Below are 18,995 nucleotides of genomic sequence, written 5' to 3' on the forward strand. Positions count from 1 at the left end.
TTGAGATATTCTTTATTTACATTTCAAATGATTTCCCCTAGGTGTTGAGGTTTGGTCTTGTGTATTGTAATGCTAAGTGTAGGTCCCCAAGTTTTGGAGTCTGTACATAGACCCAAGTGGCGCTATTTCTGATTGGTAAATAAAAATGTCAACAACAACAACAAAAAAATGATTTCCCCTTTCCAGGATCCCCCCTCTCTGAAAATCCCATAAGCCCTCTGCCCTCTTCCCTCCCCCCTGTACCCCAATTAACCTTTTCCCGCTTCCCTGTCCCACTATTCCCCTACACTGCTGCACTGAGCCTTTCTAGGACCGGGAAGAATGTCTCTTAAGTTAAAAAAAAATAAAGCCATTTTTACCAACTTTTTAAAACTGTTAAAACCAATACCTAGCAATACCCAGGTCTGATTATTAGGATGAGCTATTAGACACCTGATGGTGTTTAAACATAGAACTGTTTCTGAGAATAATTTTCAGTACCATTTAGTGGGGGAAAATGAGAACTTTTTATTCTGAGTCAGAACAGAGCAAGTCAGAACAGGAACTAAAAGTAAGAGATGGTTTGGTCCCTCAGAGACCACAACCGGGTATCCATGAAGAAGATCAGGGTACGGGCAGAATCCCCAGGCTCTGAGACTGAAGAACTTGGGGAAAACAAGAGTGTCAGACAGAAATCACAGAAGTTTGGAAATATGAGCTGATGTCCAAAGAACAGAAGGGAAGAGAGAACATTCTAGGTCAAAGGCTCATGGGTGGCCACAGAGGCATGGGTGTGCCTTGTGTGTGCAGGGTATGACTGCAAGGAGGCCTCAGATACCTGAACAAGTTAGAGAACTATTGCTACACATGGAGAGATGCAGTCACATGGGATTACTGCCTGCAGAGTAGAAAATCCCATCTCAACAGAGATCAGCACGTTAGAGCTCTGCACAGGAGTTACGGTAAGGCAGGAACCTAAACAGTAGGGATAGGGACCTAGACTTTGGCCGGTGAGAACTGTGGGTCAGGAACAAACTATCACATACATCTTTAAACAGTAATTGTGTTGGTCAAGTAGAGAGTAGGTTGGAATTGGAGAGTAGCTGCAGTGTGGGAGGGTGGGTTAGTGGGTCCTCACGGTAGTCCGAGATGAGCAAGGCCTGGACTACAGAAGTGTATCTAGTGGCCCCATGGTGTAGAAAATGAATCAGGCGAGTAATGATAAAGACTTCACCTAGGAAGAAAGTGCATATTCAGTGGGGGCATAGGAAACATGCTTAGAGATGATCCCCACTCTAAGTGATTTCAAGATGCAGGGCATTTAGGGTGGGACACAAGATTGGTTGCATTTCTGAAGAACACTTAAGATGCTTTTAAGTCAGGAAGCAATATCTTCTGGGATTTGGAGGGAGTGACAGGGATATAGGCCAACTGTGAAAAAACATGGTAGTTATACCTGAAGAAATGCCAACCTGCAAATGGGATCAGTAATGTTTTCTCATAGTATTGGCACAAAGTAAAAATGGTCCAATAGGTCCCAGTGTTAACTCCACCTGGAGAATCAAGATTTATGGGAAACCGCTGAGCCTGGTTGTTTTCCAGGGCTTTCTGTTGCTCTCCCACTACACAGAAGTTCTACCTACACAGTGGAGACTTCTAGTCCCGCAAAACTGAAAACATTGACTCCTTGGGCCTTTTCAGAAAATGGCTTCCCACTGCTGATGCGGAAGTGAACAGGAATCATGGCCTGGCTCTCCATAAGGTCTTTGAGCGGGAATTCGATTATTTTTCCCCGAGAGTGTGAGGTAAAAGGAATTGTGAGAAGAGAATAGGACGTAGAATATGAAATGCGAGCCTCTTTGCTGATGGGTGTCATGAAGCTGTATACCTCAGAGAGGACGTTTCAAACAGAACCTAATACAACCTCAGGTTCTATACCAGGTGAACTGACTGCACTCTCCCCCAAGTTAGATTTCTGCTCTAAACAGAAGGCTCTAAAAAAGAGCAGCAGCCACAGGGAGGGGAAGGTGCACACTTTACTTGCATAAACTGAGTTTGTGGATAAACCTCTTTCAAAGAAACAAGGAAAGAACTATCTAGATTCTGGTTTCAATGAAACCACGAGGGCAAACCCAACTCCTGTAGACTGCTCACCTTATAGACCAAGGGCAGGGTGCCCGGATCTGGGCACTCATCTACGTTTCTATGTTCCATGTCATGAAATTTGATGAAATGTCTTCACATGAAATGATCAAAGAAGAAACAAACACAAAATCCAAAAAGAGCCGAAGAAATGAGATGGAAACGTAGTAATTTGCTTAATAGCACACATATTAAGTTAAACAGTCTCAGAGGAGGCAGGCTCTAGAGTTCAGTGGTGAAGAGTTGTTTATAGACAAGGATGACAGATTTCCTTTTATTTGGAAGATCTTCTTAAAGAAAAGTAGAGATGAGGTGAGTCTACTCAGGCAGAGAGAAAACACAGGTCTGAGGAAGTAATTCAGGTATGTTTTTACTTAAGGATATATTGCAATAAGACATTGAAGTATATTCCAAATCCTCCTCAGTGGCAATAAGGTGCCTTGGCCAAGCTCTTCTATGCTGGAAGAGGCCCAGAGGACCCCTGACATGCAGGTCAGAGTGGCTCATGAACAGTCCAGACTTGTTACCCTATCTTCAAGCTCATTCATTTTTAAAGTACAAAAGAAAAACATCATTGTTTTCTTTGGGAACATTAATGTACCTGCTACATTGTTAACATATGCCCATGAAAATAGTTCTCTGAGTATTTAGCTGCCTCATACTGATTTGTAGGAGCTTAGGAAGAGGAAGATGGCATGTGATTACTAATTATAAACATTTTGTGGGGTTTTAAATATTTGTAACGGCTCCTGTGCTAGAGATTGAAAAATAAGGACCAGTGCTAAAAGAGCAGATTTTTGTTCTCGACTGTAATGTTACTTATAATGCAATTACTTTACTTATGTAATACAATAATTTCATACCCACAGAATTCATTTAAGAAGCACAACAAAATGAGATGGCTATTGACAGAGCAAATGTGAAATGGCAAGTGCATGGTTTCCTGTTCCCTAACCTGCTCGGTCTTATCTTCTTGCTTTGCGAATTAACTGACCCTATCTGTGGTACCATTGAAAACCAACATTGCTTACTGATGTTTGTCTGCTTGTAAACCAAAACATGTATTGAAATGTAATAGACTCCTCACCTGAAGGGTACCATGCAGTCTCTGCTACCTTTCCAAAGCAAAACCACCCACTGTGTGAAGGAAGCAAACCTGTCAGCAGCAAACCTGGTCACAGTACATCATAGAAAGTGGAACTGATTTATTTCTTAATCCCGTCAAGTTCTGATTGAAGTCACATGCTGGGCTAACACTAAAGTTCAAGTCAGACAATCCCAGGCAACTCTATAAAAGGAGAAAAGAATGAACTTGGAAGTGTAAGCTAAATTTTAATATTAAAAAGAACTTCCTAACAGAAAATTCAGTTAAGGACATAGGTTGGATGTCCCCAGCTAGGACAACTGTGGTTCAATATACACAGCTGTACTCGAGGTTTTATATTGATTTAGTTTTAGCCGTGGTCAGAAGTCCTTCCTCTTGTATGCAAATATCCTGAGGTAGGATGCAGGAAAGAATGCTGTGCTGAGATCACTTGGTTGTCCTTGGTACGCACTGTTGTGGTATAGGCTTGAGTGACATCTATTTAGAGTGACATTCAACACTTGTGGTTGCATCAAGAGTGACTCAATGGGATACAAGTTAAATGGTGATGCTCAGGATAAGAATGACCTCTAACACCCTGAAACAAGATCCTGGGAAACTAATAAAAACAGTTCATCATTCTATTTTTGGATATTAGAGCACTCCTTCTGGATTTTCATGCTCGATTGGATTATCACAGGAGGTCAAGTTCTGAACAGGGTGAATGTGTCATTTGGATGTCAAAGTCAAATCCCCACTAAGTCAATGAATATGATGTCCCAGTTCACTGTGTTTCCCTGCAGGGGAATTCTTTATATAAGGTCTTGTCTAAGTGGGGGAGTAGCAGTGTGTATACACCTGGAGACGGATGTATTTATTTCAATGATGTGGCCATGGGGATGTCTAAAGGACCTTCTTTGCTTATAGTTAAAAGAAACTATAAAGGTGATTTATGGAGAAAGAGGGCAAGGAATGTCTACTTTGTTTATGTATTTTATAAGAAGTTAACTCAAATATAGAAACATACACAGTCAAATATAAACAGTGCCAAGTGTGGGATGATTAGGATGCTAGATCTCAATGCCTACTGGAAAATCTTCACTGAGGTGAAAACAAACATCTTCCTCTTTCTCATTTCCACAATCCTCTCTGTGTCTGTTACTGTAGTTCTGTATCTGCCAATATCCAGCTGCTCCCTTTGTTCTAGAATGTGATGTCACAAGTTGAGGTAGCACACCATTCACAAAGGATCCCCAGCCTCACCTCCTGAAGTTCTGATTTTGAGATAAAAGGCTACCTTCAGCGACAGCTCAGGAGACATAGGAAGAAAAAGGAGGAGGTGGTGTATGTTGCCGATAGGCAGGGGAGTGCAGCTCATCTCCAATACCCACATGCTGTATGAACCTGCATGGGGTTGAGACCTAAGTGCATCTCTGCATTGCAGGCTACTGTCAAGCAAGAATGATTTTCAGGCTGACCGAATGTGAAAAAGCCCCTGTCATGCCATAGACTACCTACAGTGAGTACATGTGTATCCTACTTAATGCTGATGTAGTTATTTTGAAGCACTATCTTACTATGGAGCCCAGGTAACCTTGGAACATGTAGTCTTTCCTCATTCTCTCATGTTCTGGGATTGCAAGCATGTTACTATGGCTTTCTAGGCTATTCCCAATGACAAATATATCATGGGATATGTATAATTCTCTACGACTCCATATAATTGTTCCTATCATATATTATTTTTAATATTTAATATTTTTAATCTATACAATCTATACAAGGAGGAGAAAACCCCAACTCAGGTTAAACTGTGGGGCCAGCTACGTTGCTCACAGGTATGCCCAAGCTCAATTTACTTTGCATAGAGGTCAGATTAATGACTCAGCAAATGAAAACTGGTGAATATCAAGGGACTCTGTACTTAATCTCAAATGAAATGAATGCAAAATCAATGCTCGAAATGACAATCTACCTTATAAATTATAATTTGTCAGCTGTTTCAGTTCTATGGAGTCATGAGTTCATTGGAATAGACTTTTCATTCAAGTAATAATTCTAGAATTGACATCATCAATTATTTTTCAAAGCATGTTTTATCAGAAAAAGTCAGTTCAAACTGGTACATAGATGGTGTCTCCATTAAGAATGACTCGACTTTTGAGTCCTTGAAGAAAATTTACTAAGGCCAGAGCAGTAAGTTCTTCCTATCATGAGCATGAATTTTGTATACGAATGTTAAAACTTATTTTAGAGTTGTACATTATACGTTTTTTATTAAAATTAGGTACTGCATTTTACAGAAATAAAATGTTCTACAGTTACTATGGCAATTAAAAAAATTAATTCTATTTTTTCCTTTGGATTTTTTTTTGTTGCTGTTTTTTATCTGAGTCATTAGTGCATGTTTTTCTAATGAGCTGTCATTTGTGAAACAATTTGGAAATATATATGAATCAAATATGAATAAGGCATCTTAAAGTTTCCCCTTTGATGACTAAGTTTGTGTATTATTTATTGTAACACTCAATAAGGCATTCAATACTTTATATTTAAAATTCAAAACTTAATATGACCATTATAAATGGTGGTCATATTAAGAGATCCTCTGGGAAGAGATTCATTTTGTGTCATGTGCTTAATATTCCTGCCAAACTTAGAAGTGGATCATTAAAAGGGACAAACCAATAAATAAATAAATAAATAAATAAATAAATAAATAAATAAATAAAAAGGGACAAACCAGTGACATTCAAAATCACATTTTTCCATGTTCAGGTCTAGGTCAATTATCTGCTATATGTATATCATATTATAAGTCATTATAACTAACTCTCTTTTCTAACAAACCAAGCCAGGTTTGTTAGTCTATCTGTTTTGAATAAACAATAACAACAAACAAAACCACAAAGATCTGTGTTCTCTGTTGACATGTTATAGAAAATGCTAAACTATGAAAATATGAATAAAAATGGAAAAGACAGATTCTAGCCCTCTCTTCCATGAATCAAAGCAGTGTCAGTCAACTTGAAGAGAGGCTCCTGGGGCATCATTCCACTGGAAACAAAATTCTTTAGCACAAGCAAGATGGCTAAGCTCTCTACTGGAATGTCCCAAGCTCTAAGCTCCTGGCATGTGTAGGGATTCGCCGCCTTCTTCTCATTGCAGTAGGGAATCAAACTTTGCTTTAAAAAAAAAAACAGATGAAAAAGCTATTCGAAAACTAAGATCGTCTCTTTTCAAAGCAGCCAACCAACTAAACAAACAAACAAACAAACAAACAAAAAATGAGGAAGTGAAAAGTGAGTGTTTCTTGGATTTTTCTTCTGTCAATAGCAGTGATGGGTACAGGTTAGCTCAGTGGCGGACTGCTCCTTGGTGAGCATGAAGACCTGAGTTAAACCCAGCTCTAGGGCATGGAGGGCATGTGAAGGTCATCACACAAGTTACAGTGTGAGCAGAGATGCCTTTGCACCCCTGTATGCAAAGGGATTACTAACAATCATATTGAAACAACAGCAAGGAGCCTCGACCCTCACACTTCAGTCCAGTTAGGCTAAGACCATGCCCCTGAACCCTGGCATCCTCCTGCCTGCCTCATCCTGACCAAAGGAGGCCACGAAAGCAGAGTGGCCTGCCCCAGGAAGCCTTTCTAGAAAAACAGAGAAGTTGAATTTAAGAAACAGACCCTAAGAACTGAAAAATGGAACTTTTGAGATATTTGGATCAAAATTATGTTATATTTTCTCTTACTTGCTTTCTTTTGAATACATATTTTAAACTGCAATTTTGACTCCTCTGTTTTCATAGAAGAGGCTCTATTTTTTTTTTAATAAAATCATCATCTTCCAAATGCCCCCTCCACAGCCTGGTCACATTGTGTACAAGTCCATCTCCTGTCGGTACCTTTGAACTCTTACACTGTGGTAGCAAAAAACACACACTGACTTTATTTGAACAATATGAATGAATACATGAAAGCAGAGATGTGGATTCAGAAAGAAAAAGAGAAAGGAAACTGAGGTGCATCAAAGCAGCCACTGGTGTGGTACTTAGCCAGATGTCAATCTTAGGTATAAATTACAGACCAGTGTACATCACAAACACGCAGGCATACAGGCAGATGTCTATGTGGGCTCACACTGCACCAGTCATCTGCAAATGAATCCATCCACTGTACAAATAGTTATTGTTACTTAGTTTTGACCACAAAAGGAAGCATCTCCAAGTTAAATGGAGAGTATCATAGGCCAAGCTTGGCTCTGTGTAGACAGATCCAGAAGTCAACATCTGACCGTTCTTGAACTAAACAGATGTTCTAGTACCCTTTTCATTCAAAGCATTAGAATAATTGATCAACATACTCTAAAAAGAATGAGAGTACTATATAAGCATTTGATAAGCTCAAGGGGTTTTTGTTGCTTTTGATGTATTTCCCTTTACTATTTCCATGACTTGAAAGGACCACACAATAATACAGTGGTATAACAGAGTATATATTTTTAAAGGAATTATTGCATACATTGCAACCCAATGGTGGAAAGTTCTGGACACTGACCCTGGGTATCCAGGGAGTAGGAGGTCCAGGTTGGACTGTGCTATCCATGATAGCCATGCACAGTATGGAGAGAAGGAGTCAAAGGCAGGGGCTCAGGGTCATCTCCTTTTCCAGGAGTCCTGCAACTTCAATGGAAACAATAACCCTTGCAAGGGAGTAGCAGCGTGTGTGTGTGTGTGTGTGTGTGTGTGTGTGTGTCTAAAAGGAAAGCCTGGGAAGACTTAGACAAAGTGACCATTTGTAACAGTCTGAGCTCCATTCTATCTGAAAAGTGTTACTCCATCTAATCCCTTGTTATTGGATTTCTTCCTTTTCCTTGGAGAAAATTTATCTTTTCTCTGAAAAGCATTTTTCCAGTTAACCACTCCCACTTTCCTTAAGCTATACATCCATTTGCTAAGGATGAAAGACAAAAGAAATGAGTGAACGAGAGGGAGGAGGGGGAAGAGGAGGAGGACGAATGAGACAGGAAGAGGAGAAAGGTGAGGGTGGAGGATGAGGATAAAGAGTCCGTCATGAGGCTGCTATTGAAGGACAGAAGCAGAGAAGGAGGGAGGGGAGAGCAGACTCAGAGGGGAACTCGGAGGGTGGGGCAGGTGGGGGGCAGGGGCGGGACCTGAAGGGAGAGGAGGGAAAGGGGAGGAAAGACAGTCTCAAGTCTAGTGGGGAAGGTGTATGAGGTGGACAGGATGGAACGAACAGGACACAGACGAGATCTAGGACCCACCAAAGTCCATGCCATGTCTGACAGAGCTGTTGGGTGCCTCTCTCTGTCTGGTTTCATTGAATAGAAGAAAGTATTTCTGCATCTTGCTCTCATCAGGTCAGGGCTGCCTCAAGCTCGGTTTCCCTATGTTGCCTCAGCCTGAGATGGGCCCACTGCCAGCTAATGGTCTGGAGCCATTTCCATCTTGCTCAGGCTGAGGCTATGCTATAGTCTCTGCTGGGCTGGACACTGAGCTGATGTCCTTAGTTCATGGCTGTCTTCAGACATTCAGAGCATGGCCTTGTGTGGTATCCCGTGAGTCTGATCTACTTCAGAATGTAGGCCCTGTGTGTCTGTTCTCTACCTCAAGACTGAGGGCACTGCAGGAGACAGCAGCCATTTTCCCCTCAAAGCTTCAAAACATCTCTTAGATTGAAGTCCCTGTCAGTGATATTTATAGGAAATAACTATTGCAGCTCCCTTGGAAAAAGCCAAATAAAGAGAGAAAAATGCTCTGAGTCTGGAAACAGACTAAATTGTTTCAGCCTGGAAGAGGTACAGGCTCAAATCTAATTCCAAGCTACTGCCCAGGAAACTGGCATGGGGTTAATTCTAGCCCTTGGCCTTCCACAGCTCTATGAAAGGATAGCAGAGCCAGTCATCTCCTGTCACATGTATTCAGACAGGGGTCTTAGTCATTTCACAGGCCCATGAGGCTGGACTCAACATTCACAAGCAGCCTGTAATTTTAACTCTGGACAGTTTCTCAACATGAAGGTGAATATAAGTACCAAGATAAAGTGACAGGAGTAAAAGAAGATAAAATCCATCTTACAAAGGTAAACTTAGGCTGCAATACCAGACCATAGGTCATACCATACCACCAAGAATTGATAAAGGCATTTCCCTTCAGCTGTGGTGTTAAAGATCACACCCATGTCTGACCAGCGCTTAGCACTGAACCATGCCTGGGATCCAGAGGGACTGTTTCTACCAGACCTTTCATACTTTATGAAAAGTGTGATGACGGTTCACTGTATCTATGCATACGTGCACAAGCTAATTTGTCAAACACAGACAATTCAAGCAGACATTGTTCTTATGCCCTTTCTGTCTTTGTTGTTCTGATGAGAGTTAAGTGTTAAAGTAGCTTGTTAGGTGACAGTGGAGAGCCTGTTCCCTAAGAGTCAAACTGTTACTGCCAGGGTCTTACCCACATATAAAGAACACCAGGTCAGGAGTGAGGATGCGCAGCACAGTGGGTGCACAGCTGAGCAAGTGCTTCTCAGTTATTGAACATTAGTCGATATCAGCAAGATGTCTTCACTTAGTATGAACTGTCTGACCGAAAGTTTTTCCTGCCTCACACGAGTATGGTTGGAATGGCAAATAAGCTCAGTCTTAGGACACAGCATAGGTTTCCCTGAAACTAGATATAGCACCGAAGCTGATTTATCTACCAGCAATTTTCCTGTCTTCATCCTAAGTACTTGGACCATAGCCATGCAACCCCATGCTCAACTATACCATATTACAAAAAATACTGCAGATAAATTAGAAAATACAGAAAAATCAAAAGAGGAAAACAACAGTACTTCCATTGATATGAAATTCCAGAGATAAAAAGATAGATCTTTAAATTTTGGGAGGGTGGGAGCATCTTGACAAGTTTCTGCTGCAAAGGCACAGTGCCTGTGGAACATTGCCCAACCAAGCAGCGGTGCTTAGAAGAGGAAGTAAGGATCCACCCGACCCACAGACATCTTCCTCCTCTGCCTCCCGAGAACACGGGGTGATTCCCAAGGTTTTCACACAAGTGCCGTGCACTTGAAGAACCCCAATATACTCGGAGCCTCAATACACCGTGAGAACTGGAGTGTCGCTTCACAGCAGATTGCGACAACTACACGTTCTTAAGCCATGAGACACTATTCACACACTCTCACCACTTAGAATCCATCTACGAAAATATCAAGTTTTATGGCTCATGAAGAATGTGCAAGAAAACATCAGTTTGCATTGACCATCATGCAGAGCTTGTTTCTCAAAGCTCCAAAGCTCAGAAGAAAGAGGAACACTTTTCATTAAAGTACTATAGAATCAGACATAAACATTTCCATAACAGTTCCACTGAAGTAGAACATGTGGACAGTGGACTCAGTGCCAGTGCTTTATGACAGTCCCTACAGTTTCCCCACTAATAATGTGGAGACAAAGTTACTATTCATAACAGCATAAAAATTTGAGAGACCCTGGGGCTTCTACTTACTGCTATAAGCACATATAGCACAAAGCAAGCTTAAATAATCATATTGTATACTACAATAAGCCATTTTTAACATTTTTTTCTAAGAGATAAAGGAGTAGCTATTGCTTCTAAACTTTAGCAGTCAAATATACTCTTGTCTGAAAAACTGTTACTGACCCTATCCTAACATTAGTAAAAACATCTTAAAGAGGGAAAGAATACATATTTGAAATATTTTCTATGCTAGCTCTCTGCCTCAGATATATGTCAATAATGTTATGATCAAATAAATCATATTAAGTTCAAGTCTTCTTAATTTACCTGCTTAATTTTTCATAATTAAGTTATGAAATAATTGGTTAAACTGTTCCTGAAACTCTTGGTGTAACCACAACTAGTTTGTCTGTTGCTAAAAGTCTTTTGTAGAAAGTTAATTTTTAACTATCACAGTGTTCACATAAATCTAGAGTCTATTTTACTCACATTCAAAATCCATTCCATATTTTTAACGGGAGCTCAAATATGTACCTGACCGCTTATCACCAGGAGAGCCACAGCCTTCCCAGCTGAGCCCCATGGGCGACACTGCTTCCTTTTTTTTTTTTTTTTTTTTTTGGTTTTCTTTTTTTTTATTCGATATAATTTATTTACATTTCAAATGATTTCCCCTTTTCTAGCCCCCGACTCCCCGAAAGTCCCGTAAGTAAGTCCCCTTCTCTTCCCCTGTCCTCCCACCCACCCCTTCCCACTTCCCTGTTCTGGTTTTGCCGAATACTGTTTCACTGAGTCTTTCCAGAACCAGGGGCCACTGCTTCCTAAACACAGGACAGTCGAGAGCAAACTGAGGGTTCCCACCACACAAAAGGAAAGAAGAAACTACGGAGGTTGTCTATTGGCTACAAAGACACACTTCTCAATGCGTATAAAGGAAACACATTTTTTCTTATTTAAAGTGTACATGCTGCCTAGAAAGCAAAAAGCTGTTGGAAGTCACTCAGAAACCAGCGCAGGTAACCCCACCACCATTGCAGACACACTCCTCATGTGCATTGGCTGCTTTCATTATTCATGCTGCAGACGATCCTGTAGAATCCTCGTCACTGGCCAAAAGCTCCTATGTTCTATTATATTTCCATAACCATTAGTGTTTATAGAGGGAAGAAATTTTGAAACAAAGGCACAATCAGAACGCCTCCTGTGGTGACATTTCATGTCTACCTTCTCCGTGTCATCATTCAGGACTGAACCAGACGCTACTGGGCTCCTGCCGCCAAGGACAGTGGATGCCTCATGTACTGCTCATGCTGCAGTATATAACTAAATATGCGGCACAGAAATCTGTCTTTTGCTCACCCTTGAAGCTCTGGATAAAATTAGACAAACAGAATCATGCGTTATAATCAAACATAAAAGTCAGTGACAGAAAACTAACTCAGATTTGGCTATATTTGCAAGCACAATGAAAAACATGAATTTGCCTTCATTTTAAGCAAACACCTCATAAACTCTGAGACATGATTTGGTGTGTGTGTGTGTGTGTGTGTGTGTGTGTGCGCGCGCGCACACGTGTGCGCGCATGCTCCTTATATATGCTGTATACAGCTCCTGGCTCCCTGCTCTTGCATATACCCCCTCCATTTTCTGAGCGATGCTCTCTTTTCTTTCTCTGACCTTCCACTGAATCAGGCTAGGAGTCACTTTAGTTACGTCTAATAGCAGCACCTTCTTGACCAAAGATGAGGCTCATGTTCATGTCTATAAGACACTCAATTATAGCTTCTTCTGCCATCACACCTTGTGGTACATCTTGGAAATCAGAACTCTCCTCTGCGATCCAGGCCTGTCCCTATAGACAACATTTCCTATAGACTAACCATTTTATGGCAACGCACAGGAAGAATGACTACACGTGCCTACCTGCAAAGCTAGGAACATCATCTGTGTAGCCATGACTTGTTCTGTCTTACCAGGACAGTGAAGAAAATGACACTCAGTGAGCTACACACCCTTTCTGGCTACACGGGTGGCTCAGCGCCATGCGTTCATACCTTTGCAGCTACGGACGAGTTAGGTTTCTCCAGCAAGTCCCAAAGTTTCTTCCTTTTCTCCGGGCAGCAGGTGTTATCAAACTCCTCCCCCTCACGCTCACGCATGGTCTCTGCCTCCCTCCGCAGTTCTTCGTTCATCTGCTCTTTCTTCTGATGGTATCTGGCTTGGCAGCAAGACTCTAGGTAGATCTCATCGATGCCCCAGTAATCGAGCTCTTGGCCGAAAGAGAGCGCACACATTTCTTCCATCATGTGGAGCTTGCCTGTCCTGTAGAAGTTTAGAATAGACGTGAAGGCTCCAGGATGTCGGTCGAAGAAATACTCATTCTCATTAAGGTTGTAGTCATCACACACCTCCAGGAGACTCTCGTGCGTGTTACAGTCTCGGAGCTTCCCCAGGCGCGTCCTGGGCAGCCTGTCTAGAGTTCTCCACAGGACTTCGTGGTTAAGGCCCCCTACGTTGATCTTAACTCTCCGAGAGCACGTTTTACTTCGGATAATGTCCACAGGTTCTGGAGGAAGAGAAAGCGTTGACCTGGATGTCTTCCTATTCAAGCCAGATGCTGCCTTTTCTGCCATTTTGAACTAGACAGAGCCTCAGAGCTAGGGTCCTTAGAAAGGCGGTCACCTGAAGCAGGATACCTCTGGAACAGGCATAGCCACATCCGCTGGAAAAAAGCAACAACGTTTGGTTATTCACATTTCTCCCACAGGATGCCTGTCACAACCAGGTAAGTTATTAACGGTCATTTTGTTTTGTAGTTGTACAACTATGTTGTGGGTAATAAGACATTGAAAGCAACACAATGAAGTTCAGAGAGGAAGCTTTGTGTACATTTGTACACATCTATAAGTTGAAAAGACCAATTATGTCACCTTAGTCCTCTTTCTCAAATTACTGAAAACCTTCAGATGCTGATGAAAGGCCTCAAAGAGAAAGCCCTGGCAGTTATACCGCCTGTGCCTCCAACTTATCCAGTCAGGTCTTGTTCCAATTGGTGACTGTCCTCAGGACCATACCTACCACAGTCACCCAACCCCAAGACTGAGAGCACCTGATCCTTGCATCTTCATGCAACTGCAGGGTCTGACCATTTTTATCTCCCAGATACTGCTTACACATCTTCTGCAGCTACCAAGGCCCCAGCACCAAGGCCCAGAGCTAACTCTCTAGCCTTCCTTGTCTGTGTTGCTCCAGTAGCCATTACAATTGAACTAACTTCTCGTGTTGACCATCTGAAAACCACTCGCCACATAGCTATAAAAAGCCTCTACCAAGGTACACATTGACCTTGTGACCCAGGCCTTAACCCTCCAAAGGCTCTTCGTTATTGGAAGTAACATCTAGTCAGCCGTACAAGATTCTTTCTGTTCAATTCACTGTCTGGGAAGGAGACCCAGTGGAGAATTTCAAAGTGTGTATGTGTAAGTGTGTGTGTAGAGTGAGATATACTTATAGAAAACTATATCATCTATCATTTTCATATATAGACATATTTTTGCATTTTAATTTTACATTATGTTCAGTAATAAGCTAATAACAGCTAAAAATAAAATAGACATTTACAATAATATGCTATAGTAAAAGTTATTTAAAACTAAGGAGTTGCTAATTTCCATGTAATATTTTAGGATCTTGTTAGACTGTGGTTAACTAAAACCATAAAAAATGAAAGTGGATTGTTGCATTGTAGCAACCGCATGCTGCTCACCCCACTGCTCTAGTGTTCGGTTTATCCTCAGTGGATTCTGGTGGAACCTCTGTCTTTTCCATTTCCCTTTGAACAACCATCTCTTGCCCTTCAAAACTTGGGCCAGGTATTGCTCCATGACATACCCCTTTGGGATCAAGAAACTGTATCTCTTGCTTTTCATCATGTTACGATCACAATGTCTTCCCAAAAATATACTGCAAGCTCCCAAGAGCAAGCCCCTCTTTCTTTATTTTATGTCCTTATCACTAAGTCCTGTCCCTACACAGTAGAGAGATTTAATACAATTAAATAATGAGTTGATTCTTTGTTTTCCATAAAGCATCAAACAGTCAGAAAAAATGTGTAAGTAAAGTTTTGTTGTTGGTTTGGTTTGGTTTGTTTGTTTTTGTTTTTGTTTTAGTTTTTTTTGAGACAGGGTTTCTTTGTGTAGCCCTGGCTGTCCTGGAACTCACTGCGTAGACCAGCCTGGCATATACATGCTGTGCATTTACAGAGTGTGTTAGTGTCTGGTAGTGTATGGTAGTGTGTGTTAGTGTGCTGCTGGTTCGTCGTCTTCTGCTCCATACCTCTTTTCATTGGGCACTACGTGTCTAGGACTGATATCTCAGGTTCTTTCCGTGTTGGTCTCTATTGTCATCTGAAGCAGCAGGAATCTTTGTGGTTCATATTTTCTGAGTGTTTTTTGGCAGGAAATCACAGAGCTTTGAGCAACCAGCCCACAGAATCCATTTTAATGTTAAATGCCATGCTTCACAGTCAGTGGCTAGGACTGAAGTGATGAACTTTTAGATCCCAGAGGTCCTTATGACTAGAACATTCTTGTAACATGCATGGCAGTTCCCGCAAACCCTCCGTCTGGAGGCCAACTATCTTGTCAAATGAATATAAGTTTGTCTTCTGAAGAAACAGTAGATGAACTATATAAGAAGCATTTTAGACATGGGCAGCCAGTATATTTGAATTAGTTTTTCAGATCGCTATAGGACTATTTTAAGTATATGCACACACATACACACACATAACACACAAACACACACACTTCCCTCATATATGATTTTTAAAAATGTCCATTTCACAAAGTAGAAAGGGATTTTAATTATCACTAGAGTTGTTTGGGCTTGAACTCCTCCTTAATAGGAAAACAGAATACTATCTAATCAATAAGGGGTGGCGTGAATCAGACACTCTGTGAAAATACATCTAAATAAAATAAAAACATTCATGGATCTTCTCAAGGTGTTATTTTCTACCAGTGAAAGAAAATGAATGGGGAAAAGGCACATTCATATTTTTTAAATAAATGCTAGGATAACTTTCGGCCTTCTAAGACATGGGCTTATGGGTCTCATTCTTTTTCTCTTTTAAGAATTGGACCTTCAAATAATGTATGAACTGTGTTGACACTGATGTTCATGTATCTTACTGACACTGATATATGTATGTGTGTGTATATGTGTGTATATATGTATATACATTCCAATCATCATCTATATATGGAATGAGCAGCAGCATCAAGATCAGACAAAATTAAATGAAAATATTAGAGACAGGGCAACTCCAACGGTGAACCCAGACTCCACTGTCTGCCTTCATCCTGCTAATTCCATAACTACCCACAGAGTCTGACTGCTTCACACGAACAACAGGCAGTGAGGCCAGACTGCAAAGACCATGGAAGCGTGCTGCTTACAAACTACATGCATGAGCATGCATTGCTCCTGTTCCCTTAGCTTCCTTTTGTGATGCAGGACCACCTGCCCAGGGTGGCACTCTCTACAGTGCTGTAGGCCCTCCTCAAGTGTCAGCGATGAAGAAGCTCCCCTGCTCGCACGCCCATGTGCAAATATGGTGGAGATTATTGTTCAGCTGAGGTCTCTCCCTCTGGGGATGTCCACTTCACAATTGTGAAGCGCCATCGCAAACACAAAGACACAAGCAAGCATAAATGCATCGACTCTTTCTGGAATATCATGCCCTCTGCCTAAGACAAACAGTGCTATAATTAATTACCCTACTATGAGGTCTGTGATAAGGAGAGAGAATTTCAACCTGAGTCTGATAAAAACATTTCCTACCTGTGATCAAAGGTAGACTGAGACCTGTCATCTTGTAACATGATTGCTAAGACTAAACGTTGCAGCAGCATCACTAGCATGACAACCACTCGTCTCATGCCCACGACTTACACAGACTCCTCCTTTTCAAAGGGTATTTCAGTGAAAAGCAGAGGGAGGTCAGAGGGTTTAGATTTCAAAATGTCTTCTTCACTGATCAAGAACGTTCTATTATAAGAAATCCAGTGTTGGTTACAGATCTCACAACAAAAGACAGACTGAAACCCAACGCCTGCCTTTCAGAGTGAGGAGAGCAATGAGGGAGAGAAGAGGCCCTGTTGATTTGATTTCCTTAGGACTGAACATTGAAGGATTTCATCATTTGCCTTCGGCAGAATGTTCTGCTTATTTCTTGATAAACAAAGACATGAGTTCTTTAGTAGATACAGAATTGTCAGTAGTGTTCAGAGAGTCAAAAAAGCTTTCAAGGTAAGCCAGTAATTCAGGTAAAGTATCAGCCCTGACAACAGAACCTTGAAAATTCACTGACCTGTTGTGACTGTAAGCCTCCCAACTTGCTTTCCTCTCTGGATTTCCCCTCCCCCTGTCTCCTCCACCCTACAAGTTATAGTCCTGCTTCCATTCCATTTCTCTCTTCCTAACATGTATGTCCACAGTGTCATTCCATTCCAACAACCTGGGAGACAACCACAGAACCAGAGAATATTATTTTCGAATTTGCACTGCCTCCCAAAGATGTTTTTATAGCTTAGTTTAATATAAAAACCTCGCAAGATGAAGATACCATGTCTGATTTGCAAAGAAACAAATATATGCAAACCAAGCTGATATCATTTTTCTGGTATTGAAGACTGAGCCTAGTTCTTGGTACTTACTAAGGTACTGTGCCTTCCTATTGAATAACCAGAGCCCTCCTTGATAATATTTCATACTCCTTCTCCCTGGCTAACCAGCTGTCACTGTGTTTTCAATCTATTCTCAGAGTCCTGAATATAATCTCAAGCAGGCCTTCCTGTGTCAGCCTCCTAGCAACTGAGACTTCAGCGCCTGCTGCTGTGGGTTTCCTGGTTTGCTTTCTGTGGAAGGGTGTCCAGGGCGTTAACACCCGCTTCTGCGTGAGCAGAGCTTTCTGTATGTGGCCTGTCTGACTGCACTGTGGTTCCCTTGTCCACAGACAGCGGCTTTTCTCCAATGATTCTCTCACATTCTTTGACACTCACTTTACTCTTTTCCTGCGGCCCTTCCCATCCTCCCTTCAGTTTCCATATTCACGTTAAACAGCCATAAACTCAGACTATCTCCAAATCAGTGAGAACTTGCCCCAGTCCCAGCTTCCTAACAGGCAGGTTTCCACATTTCACTTTAAGAGACCTTCAGGTTTTATCATGACTTAGCCAAGCCTACATCCTGTCCCATACCATATGCATTTCCTTCACTTTATTTAGTGTTTGGTGAATTTTCTATCCTGTAACATCGCACTTTTGACCTATGTTCTTCTCTGGGATGTTTATTTTACTTCTAATAATGCATCTGCCAGTTTCCTCTGCATTAGGAATCGTATCTTACCAATCCAAAATGTTCATGAATTATGTTTTTAGCTTTAGTAATGAAAGAGGGTATACTACTGCTGTGTTTTCTCAATATAATCTTATATGTGAAATTATGTTGATCATAATACTTTGCCCCATAAATTAATCAATTACATAATTCAACTTGTATATAAATCAAATATCAAATGCAATGACTCAATACTTAAAATATAGGTGTTATGTAGCTGTAGAATTTATATATGTAATATGTCATTGTATTATGTAAATGGATACATGTAAATTACATATGTAATGTATCAATGTATTATGATGTAAATAACCACATAAAAATGATGACATTCACTAATGTCAGGGATGAAATTGCAGTGGATATTCCCTTTTGGCAGTTGGTATTTTGTTTTGAGTGAATTGACTGAATATAAAGTCTGCAGCAGAGCAGTCGGCCAGCGCCACGAGGCTCAGCATTTCCTCACTAGTCTAAGAAGAGGACGAGTCTTTAAACAGTAAACAACAGCAAACCCGAAGCTGGCACAGCTGCAGCTGCTCCCGGCAGCAGCGTGGGGTTATGCTGCCACGCGTTCAGGGCCAAAGCTGACAAAACACAACTTTCTGATCATGGCATCGTAATTACAGCTTCGCGCTCCAGGTTTGAGGAGGAGGTTTTCTTTTTTTTCTTTTTTTCCCCCTGTAGACTCAAAAATACTAGCATTATGTCATACACTTGACACTTCCTTGGTGTAACCGGGCAGGGTAAGTCACATGTGTGCTTCTGTGAACACAAAGCAAACGTTTCTAACGGGCTCAGCGATGCCTCCTGTCAGCTGTGTGTGGTGTCCACGCTCCCGAGGTATGTGCAAGCAAATAGTTTGAGACCTTTAAGTCTTGAAGAT

General features: G+C 41.3%; 1 protein-coding gene across 1 annotated transcript in view; it reads right to left on the reverse strand.

The window, feature by feature from the left end:
* Kcnb2 (potassium voltage-gated channel subfamily B member 2) overlaps positions 1–18,995 on the reverse strand; it is a 439,736-nt gene that overhangs the window by 400,518 nt on the left and 20,223 nt on the right. The window contains exon 2 of the mRNA XM_052175930.1: positions 12,766–13,433. Within this exon, the coding sequence (XP_052031890.1) occupies positions 12,766–13,344 (579 nt within the window). The 5' untranslated portion in view covers positions 13,345–13,433. The remainder of the gene's footprint in view (positions 1–12,765; positions 13,434–18,995) is intronic.

Source organism: Apodemus sylvaticus, chromosome 3 (assembly GCF_947179515.1).
Source record: "Apodemus sylvaticus chromosome 3, mApoSyl1.1, whole genome shotgun sequence".
NCBI classification, from domain to species: Eukaryota; Metazoa; Chordata; class Mammalia; order Rodentia; family Muridae; genus Apodemus; species Apodemus sylvaticus.